The sequence below is a fragment of the Aspergillus nidulans genome, chromosome VII, assembly GCF_000011425.1.
Source record: "Aspergillus nidulans FGSC A4 chromosome VII".
NCBI classification, from domain to species: domain Eukaryota; kingdom Fungi; phylum Ascomycota; class Eurotiomycetes; order Eurotiales; family Aspergillaceae; genus Aspergillus; species Aspergillus nidulans.
In genome coordinates, this window is record NC_066263.1 from 2,520,279 (window position 1) to 2,534,891 (window position 14,613).

General features: G+C 51.7%; 4 protein-coding genes across 4 annotated transcripts, besides 1 other annotated feature; 3 read left to right on the top strand and 1 right to left on the bottom strand.

The window, feature by feature from the left end:
- Positions 1 to 14,613: part of a sequence feature (contig 1.32 1..435990(1)) that runs on past both edges of the window.
- Positions 1,022 to 4,339, top strand: ANIA_02017 (protein agdA; the record flags this gene model as incomplete). Its single annotated transcript, XM_654529.2, has 4 exons — positions 1,022 to 1,749; positions 1,796 to 2,203; positions 2,250 to 2,420; positions 2,465 to 4,339. The coding sequence occupies 4 exons, from the start codon at positions 1,022 to 1,024 to the stop codon at positions 4,134 to 4,136; spliced, it is 2,979 nt and encodes a 992-aa protein (XP_659621.1). The 3' UTR covers positions 4,137 to 4,339.
- Positions 4,490 to 6,396, top strand: ANIA_02018 (protein amyA; the record flags this gene model as incomplete). The annotated part of the gene is made up of 8 exons (XM_654530.1): positions 4,490 to 4,636; positions 4,694 to 4,845; positions 4,893 to 5,001; positions 5,062 to 5,290; positions 5,362 to 5,524; positions 5,577 to 5,723; positions 5,787 to 6,027; positions 6,112 to 6,396. The coding sequence occupies 8 exons, from the start codon at positions 4,490 to 4,492 to the stop codon at positions 6,394 to 6,396; spliced, it is 1,473 nt and encodes a 490-aa protein (XP_659622.1).
- Positions 7,132 to 8,343, top strand: ANIA_02019 (uncharacterized protein; the record flags this gene model as incomplete). Its single annotated transcript, XM_654531.1, has 2 exons — positions 7,132 to 7,479; positions 8,284 to 8,343. 2 exons carry the CDS (start codon positions 7,132 to 7,134, stop codon positions 8,341 to 8,343), a joined length of 408 nt encoding a protein of 135 aa, XP_659623.1.
- ANIA_02020 (protein ahpA) lies at positions 13,002 to 14,355 on the bottom strand (the record flags this gene model as incomplete). Its single annotated transcript, XM_654532.2, has 3 exons — positions 13,953 to 14,355; positions 13,203 to 13,832; positions 13,002 to 13,151 (listed from the first exon to the last, which is right to left on the bottom strand). The coding sequence occupies exons 1-3, from the start codon at positions 14,052 to 14,054 to the stop codon at positions 13,002 to 13,004; spliced, it is 882 nt and encodes a 293-aa protein (XP_659624.2). The 5' UTR covers positions 14,055 to 14,355.

Genomic DNA, 14,613 nt, shown 5'->3' on the forward strand with positions numbered 1-14,613 from the left:
TGAACGCCTCTTTAGAAATCGGGCTTCTGTGGCTCACTTAAGGGCCCAAGTCTGTCGGGAAGCCGAGGAACAGCAGCATGACCCAAGGAACCGATGCAGTGCCAACCACAGATGCCGAATCCTCGTACATCGTCTTGGTGGTGTTGATGTGCAGCGACCGTTCTCCACCGTGGGTTCTGGGAGGGGGCCCGATTCCAGTCTCAATCTCGAGGTCTGTTTGAGTTTTAGGATAACGAAGCGCTGGATGTCTGGATTTCATGATTTCATGTGATACTCATGGTGCCGAGAGCATAGCTAGCAGTCCAGACTCCGGATTATCCAGGAAATCGATCAAGTCGACTGTTCTCAGTCTGGTCGGGGACTGGGGTTAGCGGGAAGGCTGGAGACTGGAGTTGCTCACCGGTGGTAATTTTAGGCATGGCACGCCCGTAACATTACGCACACAATACGGTATTCTGGGGATGAACCCTGCTCTGGGTAGATACTCCGTACAGAATAGCTTGGCTGAGAGTTAACACTCCACAATCTCCTCTCTTCATCCTCTTCCATCACCCGGTGCTTCGACCTTCGTATCCTGCATCCTTGATATCAACTATCCTCGACTATAACAGCTTCGTTATAGGCTCGGTCTTTTGTCGGAGATATGACCAATCAGCATTTTGCAGTGCCTCCACCCCTCGAACGGATCTGAGTCCCAAGCTTTGGCCGGGTTGATCGCGGGGGACCGGTCGTCCCCGCATCACCCACTGGCTTGCTGCCTGCTGGCTTCTGGCTTCAACATGGGCTCTCTCTTCTGTTCATCCTCATCATACGCCCCTTGCATGCATCGTTGCGTCTAGGATTCTAAAGTCAAATGGATGATCGCCGCGGGACGTGCCACAGCATGGTTTGACTCTTGCTTGTCTTGTGAATCCGTGATTTTCCCGTCGAGTTCGAAACCTCGAAGATTAAATTGAGTCAAGGCCGTGGTTGTTGGATGATCTGATCCATCGTACGATTGGAAAAGCCTCCTATCCCCACTATGGTCCGCTTCCTGCACCTAGCTGGGACCCTTCCGGTCCTAGCCTCTGGCGCAGTCCAGGACGCCCTCCGGCCAGTTGCCGAGTCCGCCGCGACCGTAACCGCAACCGCGACCGTAGCCGGGCAACAGGCTCAATTTACACTCTCGGATTATGTGGATGTCGGGGCAGACTTGATTGCCAATGTGGACGATCCCGAAGCCGTCAATGCCCAGTCCGTCTGTCCTGGGTACAAGGCTTCCGATATACAACAAACGGACCTGGGCTTTACCGCCAGCCTACGGCTGGCCGGCGAGCCCTGCAATGTATACGGGACGGACGTCGAGTCTTTGACTTTGGAGATGCAGTATCAGGATACGGACCGCTTGAACATCCAAATCACACCGACCTACGTGGACGCATCCAACGCGTCCTGGTATATTCTGCCAGAGGAATTCGTCCCCCGACCGAAACCGGCCGCAGGTGCGTCCGAGTCGCACAGCGACTTCGCCGTGACATGGTCAAACGAGCCAACTTTCAACTTTCAGGTCACCCGGAAGTCGACAGGCGAGGTGCTCTTCGATACGGCCGGTTCCGTATTGGTTTTCGAAAACCAATTCATCGAGTTTGTGACATCTTTGCCGGAGGAATATAACCTGTATGGTCTAGGAGAACGCATCAACCAGCTCCGTCTGTTGCGAAACGCCACACTGACCTCCTATGCGGCTGACATTGGCAATCCGATTGATGCGTACGTTCGGTTACTCTCATCCTTGCCCCATGCTAATGGTATGCAGCAACATCTACGGACAGCACGCATTTTACGTAGACACAAGATACTTCTCAGTTGACGAGGCTGGAAAACACACATACGTGAAAAGTAGTGAGGCTGACCCTTCGGCAACATATACCTCCTACTCGCATGGGGTTTTCCTCAGAAACTCTCACGGCCATGAAGTTGTGTTGAATCCGCAGGGCCTGACTTGGCGGACGATTGGAGGAAGCATCGACCTCACCCTCTACTCGGGGCCGACTGTAGCAGAGGTCACAAAGCAATACCAGCGCAGCACCGTTGGTCTCCCCGCTATGCAAAAGTACGACACGCTTGGTTTCCATCAATGCCGGTGGGGTTACAACAACTGGTCGGTCTTTGCAGATGTTCTTGCGAATTTCGAGAAATTTGAGATTCCGTTGGAATATCTCTGGTATGCACGAATACGCACCTATTTGAATCCTAGCTTACATCTTTAGGGCCGACATTGACTATATGCATGGTTATAGAAATTTTGAAAATGACGAGTATAGATTTCCATATAACGAGACCAAAGTTTTCTTGGACAAGCTTCACGCAGGTGGGCGCCATTTTGTCCCAATTGTGGACGCGGCGCTGTATATCCCTAATCCGCAAAACGCTTCAGATTCGTAAGTTTTTCGTTTTTATTGCCGAGTACTGCTGACGATCTTAGTTATGAAACGTACACTCGAGGCGCAGCTCGAGACGTCTTCCTGAAGAATCCAGATGGCAGCCTCTACATCGGCGCTGTATGGCCTGGTTATACAGTCTTTCCCGACTGGCATCATCCCGATGCGGCTGATTTCTGGGCCAACGAGCTCGTGACTTGGTATGAGAAAGTCAAATTCGATGGAGTGTGGTACGACATGAGTGAGGTATCGTCTTTCTGTGTGGGAAGCTGTGGGTCTCGAAACCGGACACTCAACCCCGTTCACCCGCCTTTCAGATTGCCAGGTGAACCGGGCAACGTTGATTACGAGTATCCTGAAGGATTTGAGCTGTCCAACGCGACAGAGGCTGCTTCGGCATCTGCAGCTTCTTCGAGCCAGGCCGCAACCACCGCCACAGAGACTACGACATCCACCAGCTCTTACTTGCGTACTTCGCCCACTCCTGGTGTCCGTAATGTCAACTATCCACCTTATGTGATCAACCATGTCCAGACGGGCCATGATCTTGCTGTGCATGCAGTCTCGCCAAATGCTACTCACGTTGACGGTTATCACGAGTACGACGTGCACAGCCTCTACGGACATATGGGTATCCAGGCCACCTACCGAGGTTTGACTCAGATTGCGCCCAGGAAGCGTCCATTCATCATTGGCCGCTCGACGTTTGCTGGCTCTGGAAAATGGGCCGGCCATTGGGGCGGTGACAACTACTCCCGGTGGTCATCCATGTACTTTTCAATCTCGCAAGCGTTGCAGTTTTCTCTCTACGGCATTCCGATGTTCGGAGTCGATACGTGCGGGTTTAGTGGAAATACCGCGGAGGAACTCTGCAACCGCTGGATGCAGTTGTCGGCTTTCTTCCCGTTCTATCGTAACCATAATGTTCTTGGGACAATCCCTCAGGAGCCTTATCAATGGGCATCGGTCATTGATGCCACCAAGAAGGCGATGAGGATCCGATATGCTTTGCTGCCTTATTTCTACACTTTGATGCATGACGCGCATACTACGGGCTCTACTGTGCTGCGAGCGCTGGCCTGGGAGTTTCCGGACGATCCATCCCTGGCTGCGATTGACAATCAGTTCCTGGTCGGCCCCTCCATCCTGGTTACTCCAGTCCTCGAGCCTCAAGTAAGTACCGTTAAAGGCGTCTTTCCTGGAGTAGGGCAGGGAGAAGTCTGGTACGATTGGTACACACAAACTGCAGTTGACGCCCAGCCGGGAGTCAACACGACGATCGACGCGCCCCTCGGCCATATACCGGTCTATGTCCGGGGCGGAAGTATCCTGCCAATGCAAGAGCCTGCTTTGACGACCCGCGACGCCCGGAAGACGCCGTGGGCACTGTTAGTCGCACTCGGTAAAGACGGAACAGCTTCAGGCCATCTATACCTCGATGATGGGGAGAGTATCCATCCAAAGGTGTCGCTTAACGTCAAATTTAGGGCCACACAGACCGCCCTAACCGTATCATCCGAAGGCGAGTGGAAAGAAGCCAACCCATTGGCGAATGTAACCATTTTAGGTGTCCTTGAAAACCCGGTCTCGGTCACATCTAACGGACAGCAAGTGCCTGCAGAATATGACGCGCAGTCGCGGATCCTGGTTATTACCGGGCTGAACCAATTTACAAACAATGGTGCTTGGGGGCAAGATTGGACCCTTCGGTGGTGAAGCGGTTTGGTATAGGTGGATAAGGGCCGGAGTCACCGGTGTGATTTAGTTTGAAGTACCGGTAGTGAAATGCGACTCCAGCAGGTACATTAGGGCGTTCAGACCAATAATACTTGGGATGTTCCCCGCACTCTGCCGGCTTGCAAGGTTCTCCACTGCACCCCTGGTAATCTCCTGGCGTCGTGGTTGGACTGGCGTGGCCATTCTTTGCCAACCATTGCAGAAACCTCCGACAAAGCCGGATACTTGGGGGATGCTCAGCTGGTCGTAGGATACATGTGATAAATATGGGCACCCCACCGTAGTGTTAGGTGTTGTAGAGTGTAGACCATCAACAAGATCCTTCTGCAACGATGCGGTCGCCACTCTTTCTCTCATTTGCGGCGACAGTGCTGGCTGCGACGCCTGCCGAATGGCGCTCGCAGTCAATCTACTTTTTACTCACCGACCGGTTTGCCCGCACCGACAACTCGACAACCGCCGAATGTGATACTAGTGCAGTGGTGAGCAGCCTGGACCTAGATTTTGATTCTAATTCAGAGACTGACCCTGCGCAGAAGTACTGCGGCGGGACATGGCAGGGAATCATTAACCAGCTGGACTACATCCAGGGGATGGGCTTCACAGCCATCTGGATCACCCCAGTGACTGCCAATCTCGAGGATGGGCAGCATGGGGAGGCATACCATGGGTACTGGCAGCAGGATATGTAGGTCTCCTTCATATCCAGTGGCATAAAACTAACGATAAGTGCAGATATGCGTTGAACCCGCACTTTGGCACTCAAGACGACCTCCGAGCACTGTCTGACGCGCTGCACGACCGGGGAATGTACCTTATGGTCGACGTGGTTGCCAATCATTTTGTGAGTTTGAACTGCAGGTGTGCTTGCTTTTATAGATGCCAATACTCATGGTCCATGTAGGGCTACGACGCCCCGGCCGCGTCGGTCGACTACAGCGCCTTCAACCCCTTTAACTCGGCAGACTACTTCCACACTCCCTGCGATATTACGGACTACGACAACCAGACCCAGGTCGAGGATTGCTGGCTGTACACCGACGCTGTCAGTCTTCCAGATGTCGATACCACCAACGAGGAGGTCAAGGAGATTTGGTACGACTGGGTGGGTGACCTTGTGTCTGACTACTCTAGTAAAGCCCCTCCCCTATCCTCCCAGTACTGTATACATATCTATGAAGGTGTTCTCACATCCAAAACAAAGTCGACGGCCTTCGCATCGACACCGCTCGACACGTACAGAAGGACTTCTGGCGCGACTACAACGATGCCGCGGGCGTGTACTGCGTCGGCGAGGTCTTCCAGGGCGATCCCGATTACACATGCGGGTACCAGGAGGTTATGGACGGGGTGCTGAACTATCCCATGTACTTTCCCACTATTTATCCCGATTACCTGCATGCCCGCTAACTGTACCAGCTACTACCCCCTGTTGCGCGCTTTCAGCTCCACATCTGGCAGTCTCAGTGATCTAGCCAACATGATCGAAACGGTAAAGTACACCTGCTCAGACGCTACCTTGCTGGGCAACTTCATCGAGAACCACGATAACCCACGCTTTGCCTCGTACGCTTCCTCAACCCAATTTCCCCGGTTCTTCTAGGCAATGCCACTGACCAGACAATACAGGTACACCGACGACATCTCCCTCGCCAAGAACGTCGCCGCCTTCGTGATCCTCTCCGACGGGATCCCCATCATCTACGCCGGTCAAGAACAGCACTACTCCGGCGCAGGAGACCCGGCAAACCGTGAGGCGACCTGGCTCTCCGGATACGACTCGACGAGCGAGCTGTACCAGTTCATTTCGAAGACGAACCAGATCCGGAATCATGCGATCTGGCAGAATGAGACCTACCTGTCTTACAAAGTATCTCTCTCCTTTCCCCTACATACCGCGGCCCCTTGAGTAATGGGGTTTATATAATAGAGCTGACGGCGAATGAATGAACAGAACTATGCTATCTACAACGAAAACAACGTCCTTGCCATGCGCAAAGGATTCGACGGGTCGCAGATCATCACAATCCTTACGAACGCTGGCGCTGACGCTGGTTCATCGACTGTCTCGGTTCCGAACACCGGGTTCACAGCTGGTGCGGCAGTCACTGAGATCTATACCTGCGAGGACATTACAGTCTCGGGCAGCGGTGAAGTGTCAGTGCCTATGGAGAGCGGCTTGCCGAGGGTTCTGTATCCGAAGGCGAAGCTGGAAGGGAGCGGGATTTGCGGCCTGTAGTCGTACCCGATGATGAAACATAATGGACAAGTTGGTGAAAGGTTGGGCCAGAGGTTGGACGGTCGTGAGGGTTATATTGGGGACGGTGAATATATATAGGAACATCGTTCCTTATAGTGCGGATGGTGTGGTAAGTATAGACTTTGGATGAAATTCGTTTTTGGATAATTGTGTCAGTATATGATTTGGTGTGGTCTTTTCGTTTGATTTTAGCATAGGTGTTATGGGACGTTAAGACTCTTCCACCAAGAATAAATGTATTCTTGTATACTACAAAAGTACCAAAATACTCCAATGAGGAGTCTCGGTTAGGATAACTAACCAGAACGGCCTCACCACGCCCGCGCTTATTTAATCTGCTTGCATCGGCCTAGGCTAGCTCCAAAGAATGCCTCGCTCACCTCAGCTCGATCTCATCTCGTCATTCCCGATGACCGTCCAGGTTTGACCGGCTCCAAACCAGCGCGAGCTGGTTCATCGCTGTTACTCTTTCAAACGGACAACTATAAGCCTATCAACTGAGTTAATAGCTGGAGAAGTACAGCATCACGATATTCCCCGAGGTCTTCTGTCGTGCTACCCACCTACTGTAAGACCCCACCATCTACAATCCTACCAGGCCATCGTAGATCGACACACCCAGAACACCCCCTTTCATCCAAGCCAGACTAACCTCACACGAGATTCAACCCGATCAGGCCGGCCGAGCCTCAACTAGCATCGAGGGCCTGAACAATGACACCAACGCACGAGCTGTACATCCCCATCTCGGGGCTCGGCCTAACCCCAACATCCTGCTCGCACTGGTCCTTCTTCCTGCGCACGCCGGGCGCCTCCTACGGCGACCTTCTACACATCCAACCGATCTCTCTCTCTCCGCTCTGGTTCCAGTTTGACGCGTGCGAGGGGATCGACATCTCCTCACTCCAAGCGGAAGGGATGGTGAAGATCGCAGACCTTACGTCAGAGCAACGACGGCACGCTGTCAAGATCATCCGCTCGGAGCCTGCACCTAGAGACGGCAAGAGACGCTGCCAGGAGTGGGTTGTTGATGTGCTTGTTAGTCTGGAGGTGGAGGAACTGGTGAGTCCCGGGACGGCGGGGGTTTGGGGGGGCTTGCTCGGCATGCCGGCCAGACAGGTTAGGGCTTTGTTTTGGAGAGAAGAGGCAGACGGGGTTGAGCAAGACGGGTGGCTTGATTTGCGGTGATGGTGTACAGGGTTTGAGGTGATAGTTACGTCCTATCTCTATATCTATCCTTGAGCATGGACACACAATCGATACTTCCTATCCGGTGCTCTAGGTCAGGTTCATATATTGAAGGAGATTGTCTTCATACATGTAATTTAAACGAGTCAAGTTTGTATCTACTTAAATGAAAGAGCATATCATGTGCCCACACACGTACACGGTATACAAGTGCGGTACCTGGGGCCCCAGGCTTGCACCGTACTGGATTAACCTTGGGATCTGAGCATGAAGCCGCATCTTTCACAGATGCTTCTACAATTAGACAAGACGAACGCAGTGGTTGAGAATAGTGTGCTCTTTCCTGGGCAGTAGACAGACTTTAGTCAGTTGCACCTTCCTGAGGCTGAACTGAGATTCTGTTCGTTAGGCAAATGTGATGCTGATAAATGTCCGTCGCACCTTTTCCCAGTAAAGACCTCTTCAAGGCCGTAGCTTTGGAGAAAGGCGTGATGGGCTTGAGGAGACCAGATAAGGACTGGCGATTGTAAGGCTGTAGAATCAGATTTAGCTTAGTCTAGGCTATAGAATGAGCAGTCCTATATCAGTAAACCAGCACCTCATCCGCCTACAGACCGTCCACATGGTCTATTCCATTCAACTTCGGTTCTTCTTTGCAAGACATCTACAGATTGACAGGTAACCAAGACCTTAGACATTGGACAAGCGTCTTCTAACAGTGCTGGCGTCCGTACATAAGTGCCGATTGCAATCTCGTTATGCGCATCAGGTCATTTGATATCTGACTTCCGAATAGCCCTAAATAAAGGCAAACGCTCTCAGTTGCGATATGCTTATCATGATATCCATATTTTTTGACAAAAGCATGGGCGTATTCCCCCCAGAGTATTTACTACAGGGAAGAGAGCCATACTGGCGGTCGTGTTAGTTCAAGAAGGGCTGGTCAGGGGTTGACGAGGTGGGCATCTAGCTGTCTAATGTCTCATTATGGGGAGCCTCCGTCTTTTCCATTCCCTTACCTAATGCTCCCTATCCGTGTTGTCTCCGAATGTTCGGTCTCCTATCCCGCCCCCTGGTCAGCTCCAACAGTCCCTTTTGACGTGGCGGTTCTCCAAATCACCACGATGCAGTGATTGGCAAGGCCGGGTCAGCCCCGTAAAGAACAAATGGATAACATATTCAAAGAACAAAAGCATTGTCAATAGAGAATTGTCCTTTAGCAACAAGGAGATATGTCAGAGGCAGCTCAATATAGAACTCTGCTCTTTCACAGCTGCAAATTTTCTGTATACACGTTCCAGCCGGCGTGGTTATCTCAACTTTCGGATTCACTCTAATCATACGTGGGTCCGAACACTCAGGATGAGAAGATTGAGATCAGGGTAAGAGATCTGAGAGCGAGAGCCAACAGCATAGTATCCATACTCATATTAGCTTCTGCCAACAGGAGCTCAACGTGTTGATGTACTGCCTCTATAAATGCTTGGCGGGCTTCGTTTTCATAATTAGACCTCTATACAGACCCGACTGCAGGTAGTAGACTATATTTGCGATTCAGCGTGCCTAATTAAGTAACAGAGTCAGTTATCTAAGATCATCAAGCCAAAAGTCTCATACCGGCGAATTTTGCTCAATGCAGTGAAAGCGTAGCCTTGAGACATCAAATAAAGCACCTAGAAGAAACAAACGAGTTCGAATAGGTCCAGGGATCGTCTTCTAGACCCCAGGCCATGACTTGGACAGAGCTCTTATGTTGTAATGTAACTTGTCAGTATGCCCCGGTTATGTGAGACGGCGCGAAACACACCTTCCCACGCGGAGTTATTGTCTTTTGTAGAAACTCATTCGCACTATGATTATACCCGTTAGCATGACATTCAAGCGTGGCAAGAGCCTCCTTGTCCGTAGTTGGGAAACTTGACTTTTTGCAGACATGCGTCTCCTGAACCGCACCACAGCTTCCCTTTTAACACGGGTGTGGTCACTGGTGGACCCTTCTGTAGAAGCCGGATCTCGAAGGAAACGAAAGTTGGCTTGTAGGAGGCGTTCTTTTGCAGTCAGAGACGCCTTAGTAGAAATCTTCAGGGCTTTCTCTAGTCCTATGCACTCATCGTCCAAACCCTGGCATTTTCGCTATGGAAAAGACGTTAACTGACCGTGGCTTGCATACCAAATGTCTCGCTTGGATAGATTACGTTCAATTCCAGGAGCCATACCAGAAAGCCATAACATAGCTATGTGGGCTTATCGCAGTCTGCAACGTCCAGCCTTCCCTCTGCGTCTTTAAGTTGCATAACCAAGACTGACAAGCTTCAAGTATGCCAAGCAATTTCTGATGTAAGATGAGTATAAACTTGGTTGTTAAGTCCTAAGCTTACTGCGGTAGTTGATTGCGACGGCGTGCCTCATGACAAGGAACGCTTTCATACTGAAGAGAGAGAGGAGAGAGATACTGTGTGCAATAAAGTGAAATGGTATGCTACATGGAAAACAACGTGAACACGGATAAGTGGATGTGCACCTATGCTGTCCCTTCATTGAGATGTATAAAGTAAGTAATGGAATAAGTGCTACCTAGGAAGTGTACAGGGCCCAACCATGCCCCATGGGCACGAGGAACCAGCCATATGACTGGCAAATCTATCCTTTATCTTAACGCATTTCGAACTGGAGCAAGTCGGTCACTATTATGCTGGGATTTACCGCCCGGCTGGCGCCAACACGACGCTGGCACCGACTTTTGGGTAACTGTGACAGGACATATTGGCACGAATAGGGACGAACCAAATCCCGGGTCTCGAACAGGAAGTTTGGGAAAATCATCCGTACAGGCATGCAGTGCACGGACATACCCACAGCCCTGCGTTCTGTACCGTCGATCGGGAGATCATTGATCTGTGCGTCGACGGCTGCAGTAACGGTAGCATTTCCAGGTTTCTGGCTCACTGTCATGCCAGGGGGCTGAATAAGCAAGGCAAGGCATGGCAGGTAGAATATTGACTTCCGGTAGCTCGTGATGGATTGCCGCCTTAGTTCAAAGGCCACGATTGTTTATTTGGGTTGGATATCTTGGGGCTATCTGGGTCGGCTCAAGGAAGACAAGTCAAACAAGACGAGCTCTTGTTTACGTGGAGGGTATTACTGCATAGCCTGATAAATAGGCCGCCCCTGCCTGATTCGTTGGGTCTCCAGGACAGCAAAGAGTGCCCTCGTGTTGAAACTTTGTTTGAACTCAATTCCGCCCTGTCAATGCCGGGATTGAACCTTGAAGTTCCAAACCAAGTCCCAATCAAGGCTCCGCCGCAGCATAGCAGACAACACATCGTCCTTGCGCCAATAGTGACAATGATCTTCACGGCCAAACCTGCCGCATATGCTATCATACCTATCCGGCAGCCCGTAGGTCGTGCTACTCGGGCAGATTCAGCCACTCCAATCCACCCAAGCCTACGCTTGAATGCCCATCTTCAGACCAGATCGAGATTGGCGGATGGCATACCAGTCAAAGGAACCACCCGTCCAATTCTATGATCCATTCAGTAATCCCTTGCGTCATGCAGCGATCGAATGCACGTTCAGGCCCCGGAACCAGCAAAGCCCGAGACGCGAGCCAAGGCGGATTTCAAGTTCCCGTCAACCTTAGTGCTGACTGCGGGCTGCTGACAACGAACTTTGGGGAGCCAGAGGGTGTAAGGAAGGAAAAGTACGGAGTAAGGTATCAGACCGTTGACCTGCGGTCATGCAAGCAAGCGTATCGATCCTGTGTGTGCCACTATCCCACATATTCACACGACGTGTACATATACATGCACATTCTTTCTGACAGTCAATACTCAGGCTCCAAGCGGTGATACACCCTGGCCAGAAGGAGGTCCATTGCGAGACTGAAACGCAGAGCGCAGACCTAGTGAAGCTTGTCCGTCAGTTGGCATTATGCAAACACGCCAAAGCGCAGTAGCGGTCTACCAGGCAAGCAAACCAAGAGAAAGAAAAATTGAACTTTATTCAAAAGCCTTCACAACGTCCACTCACTGTCTAGGACCAAGACTCGAAGCTGCCCGAGGCCAAGTCCATGTCGGGGTGCAGCGCCCGTGCATATGGCTGCGGGCTGGGTTGGCAGCCGTGCCACGCCCCGCCCGCCACATGCGCGCCTGGATGGCACGGTCATCTTCTGAGTTTGGTCGAATCGATCCTTCGGCCGGTGGAAAGCCTGGGCTCAGTGCAGTGCGAGGACAAAGAAAGCCACCTGGCTGTTGTAGCAGGGAGTCGTGATCTGTGCTAATGAGCTCGGCGTGTCGATCCGATGGGTTGGATCGATGGTCTAGCCGTTCTAGGAAGGAGTTCTCTACCGCCGAGGTTCAGGTTCAAGACTTGGTTTACCTCACATTCTTCATGACAGTGGCGGTCTGGATTGGCGGGTTGGGACAAAACCAGGTATTATGTACTGTTTTGTTGGACAGACTCATTTTGTTGGACAACTCGTAGGCATGAGCGCTCAGTCTGCCAGTTCTCTGTGGTTGGCATTCGTCCGTTATCGGATGACCCTGAGCGGACTCACGAGCTGAGTGATGATTAGTAATCGGCTGATCATGACGATGGTCTTCAGCTGTCACCCAAGTGGCTGGGACCAATTTTTTGGAGATTCGATCAATGGATCCTGGATCAACAATTGACATCCGTGACAGCTCTTGGTACTGAAGACTACCGAGAGTAACTACCGACGGGCTATTGCCACTGTACCTTGCTTCATTTCACCGCAATTTTTTGCTCGCGCGAACCGTGGTAGCTTTCTCCGCATGCTGCCCAAATTCGGTCATCGGAATGACAGGAACCGGGTCATCTTGCTTGATCTGCGGTACGTCAACCCTGGTTATGCACTGGCTGGGTCACCTCAGGTCATCATGATGTGAATAAGCAGCGGGAGCTGTGGTCTCGGCCGAGCCGCTACAGCTGGAGAAGATATCTCTCAAAAAATATCTTGATTCTATAACGGTCATGATCATGCTTGTACTGTACATGAGGAATAAAGCAACGCAAAACACCAAACCCCCTCAGATGCATGATGATTATTAGAGGTAGATGATCTTCCCGATAAATGAGGCAAGAATGTGAGGCAGATCGCTGAACGTAACGGTTCAAAGTCGGGTCATGCAAGCGTGTAAACTTAACCAAAAGAGATAGCGAGGGTATCAAGGCGTGCATCACTCGATGAAGTGGTCTGACCTGAGCAATGAAGAAATGGGGTAATGGAGAACAAGAAACAAGAAACAAAAGATAAGAAAAAGACATCATGTCTATCCGATCTCGCACGTAAATCGTAATGTAATTGTACCTCGCGGCGCTTTCTAGGGTCTATTCGGCCGTGGTATACGGTCAACTCGACGTTGCCTCGTGTATCATAGTCTTCGATGAGGTGATGGCTCAGGCGACGTTTGTTCCATATCGCTCAACGACTGTCGTTCATCCAGGTCGCTTCCGCCAGTACGTCTTTGATTACGCAGGGCTGGAAGGTGGCGTCTTCTCGCATTAATGAACCAATTGCTGATCTGGAGGACGTTAGTCGAGTTCTTTTCCTAGAGGCGATCAAGATAACTTACCTGGTTGATTGTAAGACCTGTTCGGGACATGAGCATCTGCTTGTCCTCCTCGCTCGGATAAGGGTGATCCAGATGCGCATGAAACCAGGCCTTGAGGATCTCAGTGACGGGTTTAGGAAGGTTCCCTCGGCGGCGTCTGTTCCTCGCGTCGGTGGAATCCCCTAGAATGCCGAAATTCGACTGAGGCGCGTGCGAGAGCGACGGTACGGAAGCGTGGTCCGGGTCGCTCTGATACGCCATCGATGGATAGTGGTATCGCACCTGACCGTGCATTGGCGGCACGCCGCGGTAGGCGTCGGCATTCCTGTCGGCCAGTGGACCAGGCACGGCTGGCGCTGCATGGGGGTATCCGTGGGGACCAACAGGCCTGGCGGTGATTTCCGGCGGCGGCGGGAGACCCCTGGGGTCTGGATATACGCCCGTCGCACGGTCTGGGTACGACTGCAGATCGCGGATTGGTGGGAGCACCGGACTGGGACGCGAAGACCGCGATGAAGCATGCTCTCTTGGGACCGAGTTAAGACCCAATTCGTGTGATGATGCTGGACGCTCGCGCGGTTGCCGAGAGTTATGTTGAGAGTTAAAATATGAAGTAGATTCGATCTCTTCGTGAAGATGTGGTGGGAGGAGCTTTTAAAGCAGTCAGCATCTTTACTACATCTTCCCTGCTCCTGCTCGCCCGCTAGATTCGTCTGGTCTAGTCTGACAACCGGCAAACCACAATCTAGCAAACAGGGACTGCCCGCTTACCTCGCGAAATGACGGCAAAGGCTGGTTGTCGGCCGGCAGCCCGGTTGCGTAAGGAATGGCCATTCTATTAGAACTCCGCCTCCGGTCAGGGTCCGGTGGCATAGAAAAAGGGATCTAAGCGAATCGAGACCGAGCACCCAATTCGATCGAGTGGGATTGGGCCGGATGGCTGAGAGATGAAGAGTGGTGGTTGTAGATGGTAAGCAGAAGGTGGTAGATGTGGAATGTGTTATTGCACAGCAGAAGCCGGCCCGCGGCTGTAACAAGCGTTATTGACAAGCGTTATTGTACCACCCGACGAGAGGGGCAAGCGGAATCTGAAATAGTTGGAGTTGGTGAGGGGAGATGATGATGGTAAGGAGAGAAGAGTTGAACAGTTGGAGGAAACCAAGCCGAAGGAAGGGGGCCAGTTGTCGACGTTGATGGGTGGAGGAATATAGGAAGAAATATACAGCAGGAGGTGCGGTTCAAGTAGTCGAAGGCACGACGATGACGATGGGGAAAAGCTGAACTCAACCAAGGATATGCAAGGAAAGGGGACCCAACTGACACTCGAGCGCTCTCTTCCCACTTGGCCATGGTCACTGCGTTTATCCACAACTCTCTGCTACAGATTGACACGGAGCTGCAGGCTCCAGGTTCGCAGTGATGTGATGGTTCC